Raw genomic sequence first — 22033 nt, forward strand, 5'->3', positions numbered from 1 at the left:
CACGCACAGCACATTTCCAAAGGTCTCGGTCAGTAGTCATCGCCTCGGTGAGGCCCAATGTACAAAGGTCTTGCCTCACCACCTCAGCCCAGGTCTTCCTGGGCCTACCTCTTCCACGGGTTCCCTCAACTGTTAGGGTGTGGCACTTTTTCACGCAGCTATCCTCATCCATTCTCACCACAATCGTCTCTCTTGCACACCACAACTGATGCTTCTAATGTTCAGCTTTTCTCTCAAGATACTTACACTCTGACGGGTATTCACATTGACATTACACATCCAACGGAGCATACTGGCTTCATTCCTTGCGAGCTTACGTATGTCCTCAGCAGTTACAGCCCATGTTTCACTGCCATGTAGCATGGCTGTTCGTACGCATGCGTCCTGTCGTATATATCATATGATACACAACAAACATTTCCTTGGTGTCCATGCATCATATAGGACGCACACTCCTAATTCATTTTCAACCAGCAGAATAACTTGGGACTTATGAAAAGGAAGCTTTATAATATTCAGAACATATGAAATAAAGGCTATCTAAATGTCTGAAAACAAGGAAGGACATTTAGGAGAAACTTTTGAAAATGCTTTGGACAGGAAAAGGGTTAAAACAGTTGTATCCCATCCATGAGCAGCAGAATAATAAGAAAGATTTTAGTAAAATGTGCTGCTAACTGGAAAATGGTGTCATTTGCTGATTTTTACTATAACAAATACTTGTCTTAAACCCTTTAGAATTTAAATTGGTCATATCCGGCCTCTCACACTTACCTTACAATGTTATTCTAAAAATACCAATCACATCATTGAAATGTTGAAGCTATGAGATAATGTACAATTAATTCAAAATAAATATACGTTACATGTGACAGTAATCTGAATGCTAAAAGGTTAAGCAATTTCTTCCATGATTACTGCAATCTGAATAACATTACACACGTCTTCAATGTCCTCTCTCCATTTTGTCCATCTCTCACTCTTTCCACTGACATTTATCATCATCTCCCTAGTTTTATTATACAGTTGCTCTGTTATCTTTTTTTACTGTCACTTATCACCTCCTCCTTGACCCACTACCATATCCTTCACTTTATAACTCCTTCCCCCAAACCGAGATTCACCAGTGACTACACCTTCACTGCATTTATCTCATGTTTTCCGTCCTCTAGTGCGAAAAAGGGGAAGACTACGTTTCTAAAATGAATCTTTTATCATGAAGGCAACGACGAAAAATTTCACTTTTTGAATTCAGAAGAATCCTGGAATGTGTGAATTTTCTTTAGAATTATTTTCATCTTGGCCATGCAAAGCTTGCACGAGCTACATCCGTTCAGGCATAGCCCAGTTTGTTCCAGCAGATTCTAGCTGGCTGATGTAACTTTTCGCCTCTCTTGCATCCTAAAACAGGGCCGGTGATTATTTATCCTGGCCTCAAATGAGCCCTTCGACATATTTCTGTATGTGCGTCCCTTTGTTGCTGCTGTTGTTGGACACCACCACCTCCTCTTTGTAGACCACAACAGCGAACATTCACCGGGCACACGCTGCTAAGTTTACATGAGGATTCTGCCTCCGCGCAAGAATTTGGGGCGTCAATAGCATCTTTTCGACTCCAGGCGCATAGCTGAACGAGACGCTTAAGTTATGCCTGTTGTATAATCTCCTGCACCTGTGAGACTGTGAAATGCTTATCTACTGATCTGAGGAAAGCCCTTCCCATGCATGTATGTATGTATGTGTGTTTGTCCCCCACTACTACTTGACAACCAGTGTTGGTGTGTTTATGTCCCTATAACATAGCAGTTCGGCTAAAGAAACCTATGGAGTAAGCACCAGTCTTAAAGAAAAACAAAAGTACCGGGGTCGATTCGTTCGACTATAAATTCTTCAAGTTGATGCCCCAGTATGGCCACGATCCAATGCCTGCAACAAGTAAAAGATAAACAGCTGATGCAGTCTATATGTATGTATACATATAAAGAATAAAATGTTTTGAATGACACAACAATGCACTATAATAACTGTTGTAATTTAATCACCCAGTCTGATATGATATTTCTGAATAAAAATTCATCTCTAACAACTTGTCACTCTTTTGCACACTCGTGAACTTACCTATCCACTTGCCTTTTCCAATTCTCTCCCTTTCTAGTACCCTGAGTGTACATCCTGACACCTCATCTTTTTTCTCTCTCTTTCCAGCTGAGGTAGCCATGTATCTCCTCTTTAGTCCTTAACAAACTACCACCTCTCAACACCTGGCACAAAGCACCCTCCCTTGGTACTACTGCACTCACACCTCAGTTGGGAGCCTTGTCTTGTGAGCTATTTGGTCACCTCACCAATGCCATGAAAAAGCACCCAGTAACACTGTAAAGCCAGTGGTATTAGGAAGAGCATCCAACCATAGCTCAATATAGTCCTCTGGCTCATAAGATTGTCAAACCATCAAACCCATGCCAGCATGCAAGACAAACATTAAATGATGTTTACACACTTTTTACTGAGTAGAAAACTTGATGCAGTTATTCTTCATGCCATTTTTAGCAATGAAGACAACTAACTTCCCTATAGTTTTATTTATCTATAAATTAAATTCATTACAGTTAATATTTTCTTTTATTAAAAAAAAAAAGAAGGAGACCAGTAGCTATAAATAATATAGAAGTTATTTAGATCATTGGGTCAAATTCTATTAGAAATGTTGTTCATCAGTTGTTAGCTGTTAGGATACTGAATCTTTCAAAAATTCCATGCTTGCCAAAATTTGCCATCACTACTCCTGGTGTGCCTATGCACCCTTATTCTTTGTGCCTTAATGTTCACTTTTTCTGCCTTGTTTTATTCTGTGCATCTACTTCTCACCTTCTTTGCTGACTTTTACTTATATGCCTGCTTTCTGTCCCCTCTTAACTTTTCGACAAGTTGTAGTGCACCTGAGCACTGAACATGACATGGTCATTATCATCCCCCCCCCCCATAGCAGTTGATTAAAACAATATATGAAGGAAAAGTTTTCAGTTTTGTTCATGTCTAACTGTATGCAATACAGTGGTTCTCAACCAGGGGCCATATAAGATATTGTTAAAGTTTATGAGCAATAAATTTGTTTATACTTCTACAAAAAAACTGTCTTAATTTTTTTTATATACAATTTAGGTGCAGGCATGGCTGTGTAGTTGCTTCTCAACCACATGGTCCCAGGGTCAGTCCCACTGCATGGCACCTTGGGCAAGGGTCTCTTACTATACCCTCGGGCTGACCAAAGCCTTGCATGTGGATTTCTGGTAGATGGAAACTGAAAGAAGTCCATTATGTGTGTATATATATTTATATATAAATGTACATATTTACGTGTCATCATTTGTCCCTCCGCCATCACTTGAAAACCAGTGTTGGTGAGTTTATATCCCTATAACTTACTGGTTTGGCAAAAGATACCAATAGAGTAAGTACTAAGCTTAGAAAGAACAAGTCCTGGGGCCAATTTCTTTGATAAAAACCCCTTTAAGGCAATCAAATGACACAAAAAAAAAAAATCCTAATAAGAATATAAACCGTTTTTTTTGTTTTTTAACAAGGGTCCAGAAAAGTAAAATAGGAATCAGTGAGGTCCATACTCTTTTACTTGTTTCAGTCATTTGACTGCGGCCATGCTGGAGCACCGCCTTTAGTCAAGAAAATCGACCCCAGGTCATATTCTTTGTAAGCCTAGTACTTATTCTATCGGACTCTTTTGCCAAACCACTAAGTTACGGGGACGTAAACACACCAGCATCAGTTGTCAAGCGATGGTGGGGGGACAAACACAGACATATATATACACGACAGGCTTCTTTCCGTCTACCAAATCCACTCAAGGTTTTGGTCGGCCCGAAGCTATAGTAGAAGACACTTGCCTAAGTTGCCACGCAGTGGGACTGAACCCGGAACCATGTGGTTGGTAAGCAAGCTACTTACCACACAGCCACTCCAAAATGGTTGAGAACCACTGCTATAACAGAACAGATACTTGGCTAAACAGTATATAACAATTTCCAGACATGCCCAAATATTTATCTTAAGTGTTCATAAACAATTGTTTTTCCTTTTCCAGTTTTTTGGAAGAAGTATCTCAAGCTGTTCAAGGACAAACACCGACACGTTATAGTAACCATCCACGGTGGTAAAAAAAAAATTCTAATAAATCTCAGAATTAAAAAGTCTTCTATCCATTGCTCTAATTTAAGTGTTGTGTAAGAAATTCTTTATTATGCAAATTGAAAAAAAAAAAAATAAAAACTAATGAACCACTTTGCTGTCTGCCATTGATTTTCACAAACTATTGAATTAGCCCGAATTATTCAGATTAATTAGTAAATATTTTACGCCATAAGAATTTTAACAGTGGAACTCAAAGTACATAAAAGCTAGAAATAGTGTGTAAATATTAAGTTAAAAAGCTTGTTTGGATAGAAAAAGTTGAAGGTTACCTGTAAGACAAGAACTCACATCTGTAAACATGACAGATTTTCTACCATTGTACCAAAGTAGTCTTTCCAATTTCTCAATCCATTTTAGAAAATTTTGAGTCCTGCAGTCAGCCTTTGATTATTTTTTTTTTAACCAAGATTTACATATAGATTTTTGTATAGGAATTTACACCACTTGTCTTCAAAGTCTTTTACAAACCACATTTAAATTAGTCAAGTTTTCTAAGCTATGATGGTAGTGCTGGTGATCTTCTGGAGGGCTCCTGAGACAGGAGGGAAAAAGTTATCCTGACCTTAATGCTTACAACAGAGTGGACTCTGTTGAAGACACCTAAAAGCTAGGTGGTTGGATGTTAACACTTCCAATACCAATCTGCTGTGAGACTGTACCCAGTTCTATTAAATACCATGATTTAAAGTGATCTATGAGCTTTTCAAAAAGTTTATGCTTATTGGTTCTATGCACCAGCTTGAAATAGCAAAGTTATTTTACTAAATTCATTAAAACAAAAGCAGTATATTCTAATAGAAATATAACAAAAAAAGTTAAATGTTTTTATACAACAATACAGGGTCCAATAGCAAAATAAATTGGGATGCAGGATAGCAGTAGTTTACTTGCACCAATTTTTAGTAGCTAGAAAGCAGTGGAATACACATCTACATGCTTTTATGACTGAGGTGCTTTTTTTTTTGTTTTTATTATTTCAAGTGGTGACTTGGTTACACAAATGAAATGAAATTTTTTGTTTGAATATTTTAAGAAGAACTGTCTTAAAGAAGGCTCTAATCAAAACGTAATCTTGTTATGGATATAAAACTCCATGTTGATTAATTCAGCGTTACGAGGTGGGGAAATGTGATGTGGTGAGTGAACTCAGAAAATATTGAGGCTTTTAGGCAAGTCCTCAGTTTATATCAAAATCATGGCATTGCACTAAACATTCCAATATGGGAGCATATTCTAAAATCCACTTTTCCATTCTAATTGTATGAATTAGAACTTGTCATGGATTTTCTACAACCAGAAGCTATTCTTGTTCTCGATCCTTGCTTGTTTCCAAGTAAGGTAATATTACTCCATGGTTGGACATGTTTTCCTGGAAGGCTGGAAATGAATATTACTTTTATAATATTGGCACTCATATACAACTATCATGAAATATCAAAACAAGGATACATACATATATACATAAATAAATGGTAGGCTCCTTTCAGTTTCCACTCATCAAATCCATACGTAAGGCTTTGGTTGATCCAGAGCTTTAGTAGAAAACACTTTCCCAAGGTGCCATACAGTGGAACTGAACCCAAGATCACTTAGCTGGTATGCAATCTTAACCGTAGAGCCATGCTAGCTCATCTAAATTTCCACTTATACAATTACAATTATAAGAAATAAAAATCAGCATTTGAAAAGAGCTGAAAACTTTTGTAGAAACCATACTGACAATGTAGACACATGGCATGGTTCTTTCTGCAAGTGATGAAGTGTATTCCTGTGTTTACCTATTTTACTGGTTGGACAGCATTCTACAATTTCACAAGCAATATTTTTTTTTTTTTTGTTGCAAGCATGATGTTTTTCAACTGGGAGACTGCACACAATATTTCAAATATTCCCCAACATTTGAATCTGTGAAAGCAGAGTCTAACACTCACTGAAGCAAATTAAGGTATTGATTTAAATTATTGAAAAATAATCACTGATTATCAAAAATATTGGTACAAGGCCACAGATTTTGGTTGGAGAAGTTTAGTCAATTTAACTGACTCCAGTGCTTGATTGCAATATATTTTATCGAACTCAGAAGGGCCAAAGAGAAATTAGTTCTCAGCAGGATTTGAACTTCTGAAAAACAATGATTTATATCTTTCGTTCTACAAATATACCAGACACTGGTCATCAAAATATTGACCTTAACATATAATGGAACTTAAATTACATGTTCTTAAAATTAGTCATCAAAGTTTTATAACAAGCAGATATTAAATAGTGCTTTTAACCCTTTACCATATCGCCCGAATATTCTACCTGTTTTATGTTAAAACCAGCCAGATCCTGCCTTTCGTATCTACCCTACAATGTAATTCTAAAAGTAAACAAATCACAACATTGAAACCCCAAAGCTGCAAGATAATACATGATCAATTCAAAACAATGTGAATAAATAAGCATTACATTTGACAGAGTAATCTGAATACTGAAGGGTTAAAGATGAACTATCATTTTAACATCTGCTATCTCATGCTTACATTGATCAGTCTAATTATTTGTAGATTTTCTAAGGCTAGGATGCCCTTCCTGTTACCAGTCTTCACCTGTTTCCAAGCAAGGTAATGTTTTCTGGTGCCCAGAGATTGCTTTTGCAAAATATTGAAAATGAAAGGCACTCTCTGTGTGGTAGTGACACTCATTTATAACTATCATGCAATGTTGAGACAAGGAAACACACACACACATACAGTTTCTATCTGCCAAATGCACTCACAAGGCTTTGGTTAGCCTGGAGCTTGCCCAAGGTGCCACACAGTGGGACTAAATCCAAAACCATACAGTTCAGAAGTGAACTTTTTAACCACAGTCATGCTTGTGCTGATAGATAAAAATGTTGTAAAAAAAGCATGCAAACAATAACCTAGAAGACATTCATTTTAAAACTTTTATTGACGTTAAAACAGCACAACACTGTAAAAGCACAATTCCTTTTAAATCCCCATAGCAAAGTTTTCTACTGACTACAATTAGCAAGAAGTCTGCTGAAAAGACTCACAACTAATAACTTAACAATAGGTTCAATCTGAACTACTTAAGACATCCAGTAGGAAGGAGGGAAACACTATGCTACAAGTTTCAAAGCTGAAAAGAACAGCTTAAAGCAATGAAAGGAAGCTTTATAATTAACAATAGAACATGTTTTCTTTCTCATTTAAAATAAAGAATCAATCAAGATTAATAATAATTGTCATATATGGAATATTGATGGAAACGAAATCTATACAAATTTAATCCTAATAAAAGCTGCTCAAGTTGGGAAAAGAAACAAAATGTTTTGAACAACTTGTAAAACTTTTTCAAGTACAACATAATCCAAATGGAAATTTAAAAAAGAAAAGGTTGTTAGAGAAATAAAGACATTTTATAATTTTCTTTTTCACTTAATAATCAAATGTAATAGATTCAAAACAAAGCTATACTTATTAAAATCCACTGAAAAGTGCACCCTAGTTACAAACAATTTAGACATAATTTGCTGGTTGTTTTTTATTCTACCCACCTACCCCATCTCACAAAAAAAAGAAAAAAAAACTAATCCAATCTGAAGTAAAACCTACATGTCTGGGCCATATTAAAAGACACATAGGTATTAAGGAGCGATAGTTAAAACACTGTGAAAGTGCCAGTGTTTATAATAATATATATATATATATATATAACCTATTTCAAAATTGTACAAAAGTTAAATTGTGTAATGGGGGACTTATTTTTTTTTAATATTTAAGAAAAAAAAAAAGCTGGCTTTTAGCATATACAAGTTTGTTTTTTTTCCAGTAACAAGTAATGTGAAGCCCTTTATACTGAGAAATGGTAAGCAAAGTGTCAACTGATTCAGGCAGCAAACAAAATTCAGAAGCTAAAGGGAAGTTTATGCTGTTCCATCAGCCAATAGAATAAAGAAAATTATTTTGTTTCACTAGGGAAATTTCAAAGTTTAACGTGCCTGAACACCCAAAATTAAAAGCAGCAAAGAAAGAACTATATGGAGAGTGTGTGTATGTGTGTGATTAAAATAGAGAAGTATATTGGGGAAAAGGTAAATAACATAAAATATTAAAAAATATTATTTCAAATTAAAACTAAAGTAAAATATATCTATTTTAGACAGACTAAAAAAAAAAAAAATAATAATAAATGGGAGTTGTTAAAGGAGAATGAAAAAAATATGAATTAAAACTGGTCTCCCCAATAAGCGCTATGTCCAGGATATTAACAGGTCCTGTACTGCACAGTTGCACTGTCTGCCTACATGTGGCATTGGAGGTTTCAAATTTAGGATAGTTCCCAATTAAATTTTTCTTTTTTTTTTTCCCTTTATTTTCTTTTTTTTTTTAAATTTTTTTTTTATTTTCCCAATTATTTCAAGCCAGATGATGTCTTAATTCAAATATGCCATGAATCCAGATTAGGGCAGTGTCTGCTGTCTGTGTCTTCAGCTTCTAAGGTAAAAGTGTGTATGTGTGCATGTGTGTGTGTGAGAGAGTGTGTGTTCTGCCTGTAGTCAAACGGCAAGTGAGACTGACAGGCAGTGACAGCGACAGGGAGTAAGTGAATGAAGTTGGTCGGCAGGAGGGAATGGAGAGTAGTAATTTAGGAGCTGTGGCCACACACAACTCGGTAACTCCAGCCGATTCGCAGCAATTACAGTAAGATGCCCCATTATGAGCCAGGCATTTAAGGCCCAACATAAATATTCCTCAGAGCAAATTTGTTATTTCCTTCTGAATCATAGAAAATGAAGGAATTAAAAAATTAAATCATGAAAAATTTCTAGAAGAATTTTTTTCTGATTTGACTTTTTAGAAAAAAAAAGCCTTAGACATTTTCTATGAGTATATACTTACAACTATCAGCCTGGTTTGCCAACCTGTTATGTTGCTATGACACACAGTTGCTTTTTCTGTCAGCTCATTCTCGCTTGGGGGGTGGGGGAGGCATAAGGAGTTGTTTTGCTTGCATGCTCTTTTTTTTTTTGCTCACAAGTATCAACAGACCCTTCACAGCTGCCACCACTACGATGACAGCACCAGCAGCTCCCAACATCAGACACAGCTGCAACAAGCAAACCTGCAGCACTAGTAGCCATGCACCTCCCTGTCCTTAACTCACTGCACAACCATCACCCTCCTCCTCCTCCACCACCTCCAGTACACTTGCGACACTTATGTGCAGCAGACGTCATCATCGTCGAGTGGTTTGTGGTTCTCTCCGCCGGTCAGACACTGCAGCCTTGTACACTGGTAGTTAGTTGTATCCTCTGCTTTCTTGTTTCAAGCCTACTGTTCCTGCCACAAGGGGGGCTGCAACACCGCGGCCACTAGTGGAAAGGACCCTGGGATAGCTGCGAGGCATAAAACATCCGATCGCCTTGATAGGTGGAGTCTTGAGAAAGCAAGCCATCAGCTTGAGACTTGAAATCCTCACCCAAAAAGCTATCCTGTAAAAATAAAATTTAAAAAAAGGAGTTAATTTCTATTTAATTAACGGAAGAAGTAGAAAGAAATTTTACAAAATAACTACGTATGCCCCCTCCCCTCCCCACCCACACACCATAACAATATTGAGGTTTTTGAGGGAACAAATGATATCCCACACTACAAAATTACTAACATTCAACATAATATATTCTCTCTCATGTTAAGAAAGAAACTCCTTCCGGAGTTATTTCACCATTTACAGAATGCTTTGAAATTAAAATTTTTACCTGTGAAAGTTCTGGTTGAGATAGTCCTGAAAGACCAGGTTGACTCATTTGGAAAGGCTGACTCATCGACAGTTGACCCTGAGTCAAGGGACCCTGTGAAAATGCTTGTGAGACTTCCTATAAGATAAAACAATAAAGTAGATAAATAGATATTTAAAATAATCTTACAATGCTCAGAGTGAGCATTTAAACAATACAAAAAAAAACACACCAGAAAAATCAAATTGAAAACATCAGTAATACAATAAACTAAAAAGTTAATTTAGACAAATGTAAATTAAATAGCATTAACAGAGGGTAAATTATGAAAGTTGATTATAGAAAACTTTCACATTTTTCAAAATAAAAAACAATACATTAAAATTTATAAAGAAATCTACTCGACATTAAAAATTCTAAACCACACAATCACACACAGGATGAATGTCTGATCATTTTTGTCATCTTGTAGGATAGCCATGTATCTCCTTTATAGCAAGACACCTGTTTATGTCCTATTAGGTACACACACACAATCCTCACCCAGTTTCTTTCTACCAAATCCACTCTCAGGACTTTGGTTGGTTCAAGACTAATAAAAGACACTTGCCTCAACCACACAGACACACCTGGGCCTCAATACTAATGCTAAAAATATATTAAAAAAACAAAAACATTAATAAAAAACCCACCTGACTGGCTTGACTTTGACTGGCCTGGGCCACGTTTTGTTGAGTAACATTTTGCTGTTGAGTTGTGCTATAACGTGGTGGTTTCTGCCGACCAGGTCGATTCTTGCGCAAACCACTACCACGTCCAACTGGAAGAACAGCAAAAGCCAATACAATGAATTGAAAGAAAAACAGCAATCAAGTTTAAATCTGTTAGAGAAGATTCAAATGAAAGTTCATAAATGTAAAGCCTTACTGTTGGACTAAAGAAAACAATAATAATTACCTGCATTACCAGAAGTTTGTTGTTGTTGCTGTTGACCTTGCTGATTTTGGAAATGCGGCATAGGAGACATGAACATACCAACAGGCACTGGTAAGTTCAAAGAATTGGCTGCAAAATTCCTGTCAGAGGCAATATAGCTCAACTGGTCATGAGGACGAACCATTGGATCACGAATATTAACTCCAGCTACAGAAATAAATAATAATTTTAAAATATCTTAATTTTCAAAGGAAATGTTTATATTACCACATAGTAGGAAAACAGACATTTGTTGAATTTAAAAGGGCAAGAAGTTTGCCTGTGTAAAAGACAATTATCCCTGGTGAAGAAAGATGATTGCTGCCAAAATAATTGCAGTTTTTATGAAACTTTGATGCTTATATTGTAATGAACTCTTATTCAGCTATGTTCAAGTAAACAGTCGCTATTAATATTTATATAAACACATACACACAAACATACATGCATATATAAATCCACTGCTTCTTTACTCCACCACCAACTGTTTTTAAACTGTAGTTATGTCTGTGTATTTTGCAGAAGTGTTTTAGACATCCATTACATAACTTTTATCATCTATACAATCCCCTACCAATGCTTATCAATTTAAATGTTTCTGTATTCATTCACTTCTTAAATCATCTCTTTATATACAATGCAAAGCGTGACTGGAGAAACCAGCCAAACAATCAACATCAATATTGGCTATTAGTACACAAAGATTCTGAAGCCCTAGTCAATTGGGTTATGCTAATGGCATTGCTTTCCTTGTTTATTTTAGGCTGTCAAAGATGGAAAAAGAGCAAATTCAAACAGTTTTATAAGAGTTCAAAATTGGACATGAAGCAGCAAACTTTGCTTCCAACATTAACCAAGCACTTAGCCAGGGGACTGTCAATGAACATAAAGTTTAACATCAATTCCAAACATTTTAGTGGAGATGAGACAGCTATGAAGACAAGGAATGTCACAGATAATTTACTATGACAGACAATGATTAGAGATGGCCATTAATGATAGGTACACATGCAGTACAATTCAAGCAACTGAATTGTGGAATTTAACAAGTCAACAGTTATTCAACACCACAGCTCGACAAATGAGTACTGCACAGACTAAATGAAAATAAATATACATTGCCAAAGAGTTCTGCTTTGTGCTTCTTCAATAACACCAAGAACTGTAATATTTATTCAGTCCAGCACTGATCAGCTAAAATTGACCAATTCTCTATGTTAACATTTTGACCATGTCTTGTAAATTATTCTGCAGAAAGTAAACAAATGACACTACAAAACTATTAACCCAGCTTCCAACGGACTACCACTTTTATTAACATCTCAACTTCTTGCAAAAAGGTCATCACCCAAATAGCAGGTAAAATACTTCCAAAGTATTCAGTAGCATAGAATATTATTGGGAATTAAACAGACTTGCTTTTTACTGGCAGAAACGTGCACATTTTAAATGATTTTTATTTTCATAACTACAGTTTATTCAGAATCAAGATGGCGTGTTTTAAGTTGATGGTTAAAAAGCACAATTATTTTTGGCACCAAGTTAAAATATGACAATAATTTAAGCTTTATAACATCTCAAAAAGAACAACCAGGTCTGACAACCAAAGGATCACAATTTCAATCTAATTTGGTCTCATTCAGCTTCAGGTTAGGCTGAACCATATATACTTCTAAAATAATTATATGGTTACAACTCCTAAAGAGAACATGTACAATTATTAAACATATATGTTTAACCATATAGAATTACATCATTGGATCTACATTGCTTTGAACAAGCTTTTATGACCATTTGTTTAAAGATTACAATCCGAGTTATGACAGATATAATTTTCTTAGATGACATCCAGCTCTTAGGATGCAAATCCTTCTTTCCTTCTATTAACATTTATTTTACATCACCAATTTTCGTCAGATATTTAAAAAATAAACAACACAGCCATCTCTCTCTATGTTGTAATTCATATTCAACACCTGATTTTGATCCAGCTTTTGGGAAATATTCAATGACTAGTTAAAAAAAAAAGTTGGGGAGGATTACTATATTGACATCAGTTGTACAAATTAGGACCACATGATAAATTATTTTCTTTATGACATTCAGGGAAACAGCCAACTAATTTGTGGCCAGTGGTTTCTTGACACTTTAGCTATACTAAAGCCATTAGCACACTTCAAAGGTGTCCAGGCATCTTTCACTATAGCTCTTCAGGCACCAATGTGTTGCACTGCTAAAATATATTATTAAATTCTAACCACTTAAATACTGAAGAAGGCCACTTTTCAGGTGAAAGTGGAACAAAGACACTCCCCCAAAACTCAATGATGAAGATGGTTGCCAGTAACTTACTTGAAAAATTAGAGTTAAATCCCTTGCCAGCAGGTTCTGAAAGAAGAGAGAGAAATTTTAAAATACTAAATGAAACAGAAATTTTAATTACTCTACACAAAATTCAAGTCAAATTCGTTAGCTCCTATGACAATGAAGTAACAACTGACAATATTCAATAAAACATTAAACATTATGACAATCCACTTGGAATTAAGGCAATACATTCTTTTCTGGACATGTGACTGTGTTGGTTGTTGTTTTTTTTTTTTTAAATATCAGATGAGGAGGTTGGGCAATGTAAACACCAAACACACAAAAAAATCTCATCATTCTAGCCAATAACAAAACAAGTCATATTTCAAATCAAAGTCAATGTTTTCAGAAACAAAAAATATATCTATTTCAATAAAAGTTCCATCTTGGTTTACAAATACATCAAAAAGATAGACACAGGATAGAAATTATGGAAACAACTTACTACTTCCACAACGATCATAAACACTGCCTGGAATTAGAACCTCTCTTGCATCAAACATGGTGTTGCTCATAAATCTGCCACCCTTTATAATAAAAAAAAATGAAAAAACATATAAGTCATTAATAGAAAGACAAATTTAAGTTTCATGCAACAGTTCTCCTTTCCCAACATTATACATAAATTTCCTTTTATATAGAAATTAACAAATTAGAGTATATAAATACCTACACTAAGAATAGAAAGTATCTTTATAAAACAGACTATCATTATTGTATGCTAAGTAATAGAAGTATAGTAATAAACCTTAACTGACTACAGACCAAGTCATGCCTCTCAGATAAATGTAACCTACAGCTACCTTTGAATTAAAATTAATATAGTATAAAACACTTGAGCAGTTCTCAGGTCTAAGTCTGAAAAGGCAACTCCAATAACAGTACTAATTAGAGTACCACACACACACACACACACACACACACACATATATATATATATACATACATACACACACACACACACCATTAAAAACTACCCATTTTACCAATGCTAGCAACTAGAAAATGTGAACTAATGATTGCAATAACAACAGTATAGTAATAATAATTTTGAGGTTGGAAAATACCTTTAAAATTCACCAGATTTGACTGACTACTACCTATAACTACTGACTGGTATGTCAATTCCAATGAATTCCTAAATTTCTATTACACATGTTTCACATTTAGCACTATCTCGTAGACCAGTGTTTCTCATACAAAGAAGTTGGAATGTAAGGACTGGTGGGGGGTGGGGCAGACAAAATGCCATTGTTGTTTTAATGTCTAATTTACCATGCTTGCATGGGTAAGACGAGTATGTTGGAGTTTTTCTGCAGCTAGATACGCTCCCTGTTGCTAACCCAAACTTGTTTACAAATGAAGAAAGTAATCTCCAAGTTTAGTGAACAATGAACAGCCTGGACATGTTTTATGCAGTGAACTGGAAACAAAAAACACCATTTAAAGGAGCATTTTATTTTACGAAGATCACTCATGTCAAGATATGTTTGGAAGCTTAGACATTCTTTCGTGATTGATAGCAAGCCAATAACTCTGGCAGGAAGTCATTGTATATAAACCAACAGGCACACACGCATGCATGCATGCACACACAATGGACTTCAGTTTCCAGCAACCAAATCCACTCAGAAGACTTCAGTTGGCCTGGAGCTATAGTTGAAAAACACTTGCACAACATACCATGACATGGGACTGAATCTGAATCTACATGGTTGGGAAGCAAACTTCTTAATTGCATTGCCATGCCTGCTAGGTTTCATAAACTTGACCAACACCATGGAAACGAAAGAAAAAAAATTATGCTTGCGAAGACCTGTTGGGGCAAGCAAAAGCGAAATAGTGTTGGCACCTGTACCAGGAGATCACTACGAGCACCGTCCGAGCGTGATCGTTGCCATAGCACCAGCTGTCTGGCTTCCATGCCGGTGGCACGTAAATAGCACCATTTGAGCGTGATCGTTACCAACGTCGCCTTCCTGGCACGTGAAAAGACATTCGAGCGAGTTCATTGCCAGTACCGCTGGACTGGCTCCTGTGCAGGTGGCACATAAAATACACTATTTCGAGCGTGGCCGTTGCCAGTACCTCCTGACTGGCCTTCATGCCGGTGGCACGTAAAAGCACCCACTATACTCTCGGAGTGGTTGGCTTTAGGAAGGGCATCCGGCTGTAGAAACTCTGCCAAATCAGATTGGAGCCTGGTGTAGCCATCTGGTTCACCTGTCCTCGGTTAAATCGTCCAACTCATGCTAGCATGGAAAGCGGACGTTAAACGATGATGATGATGTATACAGAGTAGAAGTGGAGAGTAAAATTTTCTATATTATTCGGAGGAGGCGGATTAACCAATCTGAGAACCGCTGTTACATATGTACAAAACATTGGTTTAAATAAACAATGGGATTTTGTTCACATGTGGGGGGAGCAACTTGCAGAAGAGAGAAGACCATACTGACATGGAAGTAACATTAAGGATGACTAAGTGAATAAAACATACAGGGTTGGTAGTGTTAACAAGTTTCCTGGGTTTGCTAAACTGGATTAGCGATTCTTTTAGGTTATTGAGGGCTCCTTCTACCAGACATTTCTGTTCTTTGTAATATGTAAGCAGATGATTCCAAAGAGGTTGCTGTGAAAAGATAAAATAAATTATATTTAGTCAAATACAATCATGCAACACCAACTAATTTTAAGAAACAAGTTATATTATGTAGCTTTTTTTTCTCATTAAAGAAAAAGAGGATTTACCTTAGATAGTACTTTGGGGTTGCCAACAATTATAATTCCATATCTAAAAGAAAGTAAATTTTCAAATTAAGAATGCACAAATGCACAAGAGAATTACAATAATAATAACTTGAAGGGGAGAGAGAGCAAGAGGTGTAGGCGTCACAACTTTCTGAAAAATACACATTTCTTATGAAATATTTCAAAGATAAGTTTTTGATCAAGCAGATTGTAATTATGCAGATTTGTAATTTATTGAAATTAATAAGAAATTTGTCTTAATATTTTCTTTTGAAAATCAGTATTCATTTCATAATCTTGTATAAGCACCAAGAAATTTGACAAAAGTTAAATAATTATTGTATGTAAGCTATATTTCCTCATATTACAACCTATGATGGCAAAATTATACTTCCAAAGTTATCCAAAATAAGACAGCTAACACTAGTATAAATATAAGATAGAGCCAAAATTTAACATAAAAAACCTAAAATGAGCATAAATCATTTTTTTTTTGTGACCCTAGATTCTCCAATATCCATGTAAACCAATTGATTATTGCATCCTCATCATTTAACATTCACTCTTTTATGTTTGCATCGGTTGGATGGAGTTTATTTGAGGTAGATCTTCTACGCCCAGTTGCCCTTCCAGTTACCAATTCCCACCTGTTTCCAAACATGCATATTAGTGCAGACATGTAAAATAATTTATTATACACAGAAATCAATACATGATGAAGGCTGCAAAATGGTCATAATTCTAGTGATATGCAATTAAATAAATATATTCACCTCTCATACCTCGCCTACTGTTTATGGTATATAAGTATATAGAATAATAAAGAAAGTCAGGAGGTAGGAGATGAATATATTTATTTCACCAGTTGATATCCATTGGATGGTGAAATATTAAATAATGAGATAAATATATTCATCTCACACCTCTTGACTTTCTTTATATTCTATATACTCCTCATGAAATAATTTTCACTGATTGGATTTACTGAATTTCAACTTCATAGGACTCTACATTACACATCTACCTATTAGTTTACTGTGGTTTGAAGCCTGGTCCACTAAAGGAGCTTTTTTTTGTTATTACCATTGGATTATATAAATCCATATATTGTGCATTATAACCACATGGTTTCAGGTTCAGTTCTATATTCTTATACATACATGGCACATTGTGTGTGTGTGTATATATATATATATATATATATAGTTTTGATTATGTAGGGGAAGGGGTCTATAAAAGATCACAGCACATCCAAGTGAAACATGCCATAAATTGGCTAAACAGAATAATGCAAAACCAACTATTATTCACTGCTGAATAAGTTAATTGACTGTTGGATAATCTAGCATGCCAAAAATACTTGAAAGAACCCAATGATGAATGGAACCTTAAGCACAGCATAAAAACATTAAAACAGATGAATGGTTTATTTGATATTGCAACAGGTGTTTTGCTAAGGGTCATTATTATGATGTAAGCATAATGCATACTTGACTGAACTATGCTTACATCACAGTAGAGACTCTTAGCAAAACATTTGTAGTGATTCCAAATAATCCCATAGTTTTTATTTTGTGTGCATGCACACATATGTAGGTTGGTATGTATATGCTATGTGTGCATATATATTTGTCCTCTACTGAAGTTGCTTGCTGTCACTTTTGTAAATATATCAACCACTTACTTGAAAAAAACAAGGGTTAGTGATAGGAGGGGCACCGGGCTGTAAAGCAATGCTTCAATAATATATTCCACGAATTCATGCTAACATGGAAAAATGGATGTAAAACAAATGAAAGCAGTGGCAAATAAGCCTTGTCCAGCTTGCTCCCCACTGCACTCCATCATTCAGCTAAAACTAACACAATCAATTAGAGATCTCAAAAGCAAGATCAAATGAAACTCTCCAAATCTTGAAAACTTGTACAATGCAAAATGCATGGATGTCCAACTAAAGAGCTGACAGAAGATACAAATTAAAACTGGTCACTCCAAGATTTTCTTGTATGAAAGATCATCATTCTCAATCTTGAATGTATAATATTGTGATCTACTGACATTTGTCCATGGCTTTGTTTTGTTTAGTGGGTATGGATTCTCTCCTGTTGTAGATGACAGATGAGGGTTCCGCAAACAAGCTGCACGGAGAGTTTGCTTATAGCAATCAGATATTTGTGTTGTACATTAGCTCACAACCTCCATCAAATCAACATCACCTGTACAAGTGCACTGTGGGCCACATGCCAGATGTTGAAGTGATTGCTGAGCAACATAAAATGGGACATTTGACTCAAGAACACAAAACGATCTTGCAATTTGAGTGCAACACCCAAGCCATTAGGACATGCACCTTCATACTTTAATATATATATATAGTAAACTATTGATGTCCATATCATCATTCTCCTTATATATGTAGTTTTGATTACAGTGTATCCATAAATTATTGGAAATGGATTCCTTTCAAAAATTTTATTTTTGTTTTTAATTTTGTATTTTAATATCTATTAAAAAAAAAACGATTCTTTAAAGTTTTTCTTCTCTCAAATTTCCCCTTAACACTGAGCACAGTTTTTTTGCAAATCATTTGGCGTTAGGAAGGGCATCCAGCCGTAGAAACCCTGCCAAATCAGATTGGAGCCTGGTGTAGCCATCTGCCTCACCAGTCCTCAGTCAATCGTCCAACCCATGCTAGCATGGAAAGCAGACGTTAAACGACGACGATGATGATGATGATGATGATGATGATGATGATGAATTTACTATTATAATAGCATAATTTATATATATCACTGGCAGGTAAGTTACTTTCATTTTCATCTGAGATGAAGTCCCTTATGAACATGCTGTGTTCAAAAAGCTAATAGATATTGGAGAGAGACAAAAAAAAATCATCCAGCAGTGGCTAGTATGAAAACCAGATGCATCTCAGCCCTTTTAAGCATTTCAATGGCATACTTGCAGCCAACCACCACAAACCTACATGAGAACTGTCACCTCTGACAGGAAACGGTGAATAATACATTCCCTTTATTTCTTTACAAGAAGATCTGAGCAAACAAACTCCATAAATCTAGCTTACCGTGCTCTTGTGAGGGCAACATTCAAACGACGGGGATCATTCAAAAAACCAATTCCCTGGTGTTCGTTGGATCGGACGCAGGACAGAATGATAAAATCTTTCTCACGTCCTTGGAAAGCATCCACACTTGCAACCTCAATTTCCTGAAATAAGTAAAATATATTTGATTAGTAACTGACAGCAATGTAAACCCCATCATGGTGTCACATCCTTTTAGAACTGGCATATCTTGGTCAGTATCATACAAAACAACAATGAAAATAAAATAACCTTTCAGGGCTATACACATGCACAGAAATATACTGACTATTTGGAAAATACTCAGGAATTTGGAGTGATTTAGTAAAATAAGTCATTATTAAGCTGGTGGATTGGCAGAGTTGAAAGATTATTTTTAAAAAATGCCCCACAGGATTTATTCCAAGTTCAAAACCTATTGACAACAAGTTTGCCTGTCAATCTTTCAGTGTTAGAATACCAGTCAAATACAAGGGTCACTTGTACTGGTTAACACCTTCCTCTAAAATTTGCTGGCCTTGTGCCTAAATCAGAAACTATTATTAAGCTGCTGAGTGAAACAAGAAGTTCTAACACAAAAGTGAAGGTTCCAATTTAAATTTGCATTCTTTAGAAGCAAAATAGTATTTCTGAGAGAGTATCAAAAGAATTAAGAGACCAATCAGCATTCTTGTGCAATTGTTATAATATATGCCTTTTGTCACTATCACATCTACAAGGGAACATTCTCAAATCTAATGTACTCAATAGGATTTAAAATCAGAACAAATAATGGAAGGTTATTTAGTCCGCAGTGCAACTGATTCAGGGAATAGCACAGGGGTACAATTTTGAAAATAAATTTCTGTTGAGTTTTGCTTCTTCTAAACCAAAATTAACAAACTGATTTCAAAACTACAGTCAGTTTTTTTCACTCAATTTTTTTTTTTTTAAACAGCTTACTCTCTGAATAAGCACAAGTGTATTGTTTGTCCCTAAGTAATAAAGCTGGTCAGCTGCTTTTATTTCAGTTATCACCATCATTATTAATGCTTTCTCACTGGGAAACAGTTGATTGAATAAACCCCAATACTTGACAAGCACTTTTGTTTTATGAACCATGAAAGGACGAAAAAGGCAAATTTGATCTTAGTGGGGATTCTAACTCAGAATGTAAAGAACCGGAACAAATACTACAAAGTATTTTATTCCATGCTTTAATGATTTTGCCAGCCATCACTCATTCCGATTTCTAACATTGGTTGTCAAATTACTGACAATGCCAACATGGAAAAACAGATGATAAACGATGATGATAATACAATGTATTACCAGTATATTTACAGACAACACAGAAATGAAAGGCAAAGTGCAATTTAACATTTAATCTTTTAGTATTTAAACAGGCCATATCAGACCCAAATAGTTGACCTTTTTTATGTTCAAACCAGCCAGATGCAACCTTTCACACCTGCCTGACAATGTCATTCTAAAAGTAAACACATCAAAATCCAAAAGCTACAAGATAATGTGGTATTAATTCAATACAATGTGAATAAATAAGCATTATGTTTGTCAGAGTAATCTGAATCCTAAAGGGTTAAACTCAGTGCACCAAATCTGAAACTAGTGACCTTTTACACACATTCATGCAAAGCCAAGAAAAGGAAACATTCTTTTTACCTGATACAATTTCTTGTTCAGTGCACCACTGTATTGCATATACTGCACAACATATGCTCTTTGTCCTTCATAGGGTGTTATAATTCCAATCTGCTCAGGTCTGATGCTGGAACGCAAAAACCGTGTAGCAATTTTCTCAACATTGGCAGCCTCCGTTCTTTCAATTAGAAGGAAAAAAAAAAAAAAAAAAAAAAATTCAGATTTTAATGTCAAACAATAAGGAATTTCATTACCAATATATGTAGAGATTATTTACCAAGTAAGTTATCTACCAAACTAGTTACAGTGGCTTAAGCCTGTAAATATACTGAATCAAAGTAATGTCAAGAACAATTTGTTTTTAAATATGATTTGTGTGTCAGAGAAGGAACGACAGTGCTTATGACCATTAGAATGCCTTCAACACCTGTGAGGAAATGGAAGAAAATCCAATCTATACCATAGGTTTCTGTACAGGGGAGAAGACATTTTGTCAACATGTAACACAATGATATAGAACTTAAAACCACATGAATGTAAAATTAAATTTCTGAACACATGGCAATAATTGCTAAAAGAGAACCCAGAAGCTACACTTAATACATGAATATAGTTTTGCTTCTCAACCACATGGTTTCAGGTTCAGTTCTACATCCTACTACATAACACATACTATAACCTGGGGTCAACCAAAAGCTTTGTGAATAAATTTGGCAGTTGTAAACTAAAAGAAGCCTCTTGTATATTTGCGCTTCCTTAACTTGATATCACATGATAGTCATAAATGAGCAGCACCATCACGTAAGTGGTGATTCTAGTTTCCAGTTTATTGTGGAAACAACGTTCGCTAAAGAGAAATACTACCTTACTCAGAAATAGATGAGGGTCAGCAACAGGAAAGGGATCTGGTCATAGAAAATGTGCCTCAATAAATTCCAACTGATTTGTGAGAGCATGGAAAAGTAGATATTAAAACAAAGAAAAATGACTTGCATTCCTGAAGAATTTGTCAAAGTATGTCAAACTCTGTAGGAATGCATCAAGAGAATGAGAATTTTTTTTTTTTGAATAGTGGATCTCAAACTACAAAGTTATAAATAATAGCAAGTAAATATTGGGTTGGAAAATCCTTTTGGATTGAAAAAAAAAGTTAAAAGCTACCTGTGGGATTGGAATCCACATTTGTGGACATGACAGGCATTCCAAAGTGATCATTTGAATTTCTCTATTTTAGAAGTTTTACTCTTACCAGTGAGAACTAT

At 35.4% G+C, this 22033-nt stretch overlaps 2 protein-coding genes across 2 annotated transcripts in view; one reads left to right on the forward strand and one right to left on the reverse strand.

The window, feature by feature from the left end:
• Nucleotides 1–4296, forward strand: part of LOC106870285 (vacuolar protein sorting-associated protein 45) — a 38281-nt gene extending 33985 nt beyond the window's left edge. Inside the window, exon 12 of the mRNA XM_014916305.2 lies at nucleotides 4100–4296. Coding sequence (XP_014771791.1) covers nucleotides 4100–4172 — 73 coding nt within the window. The 3' untranslated portion in view covers nucleotides 4173–4296. The remainder of the gene's footprint in view (nucleotides 1–4099) is intronic.
• Nucleotides 4297–7124: 2828 nt separating this feature from the next.
• LOC106870284 (regulator of nonsense transcripts 1) overlaps nucleotides 7125–22033 on the reverse strand; it is a 72455-nt gene continuing 57546 nt past the window's right edge. Inside the window, exons 15-24 of the mRNA XM_052967354.1 lie at nucleotides 20793–20949; nucleotides 19113–19255; nucleotides 16031–16073; nucleotides 15780–15911; nucleotides 13725–13806; nucleotides 13265–13300; nucleotides 10895–11080; nucleotides 10630–10757; nucleotides 9959–10075; nucleotides 7125–9691 (exon numbers count right to left, since the gene is read on the reverse strand). Coding sequence (XP_052823314.1) covers nucleotides 9572–9691; nucleotides 9959–10075; nucleotides 10630–10757; nucleotides 10895–11080; nucleotides 13265–13300; nucleotides 13725–13806; nucleotides 15780–15911; nucleotides 16031–16073; nucleotides 19113–19255; nucleotides 20793–20949 — 1144 coding nt within the window. The 3' untranslated portion in view covers nucleotides 7125–9571. The remainder of the gene's footprint in view (nucleotides 9692–9958; nucleotides 10076–10629; nucleotides 10758–10894; nucleotides 11081–13264; nucleotides 13301–13724; nucleotides 13807–15779; nucleotides 15912–16030; nucleotides 16074–19112; nucleotides 19256–20792; nucleotides 20950–22033) is intronic.

Source organism: Octopus bimaculoides, chromosome 4 (assembly GCF_001194135.2).
Source record: "Octopus bimaculoides isolate UCB-OBI-ISO-001 chromosome 4, ASM119413v2, whole genome shotgun sequence".
Taxonomy (NCBI): Eukaryota; Metazoa; Mollusca; class Cephalopoda; order Octopoda; family Octopodidae; genus Octopus; species Octopus bimaculoides.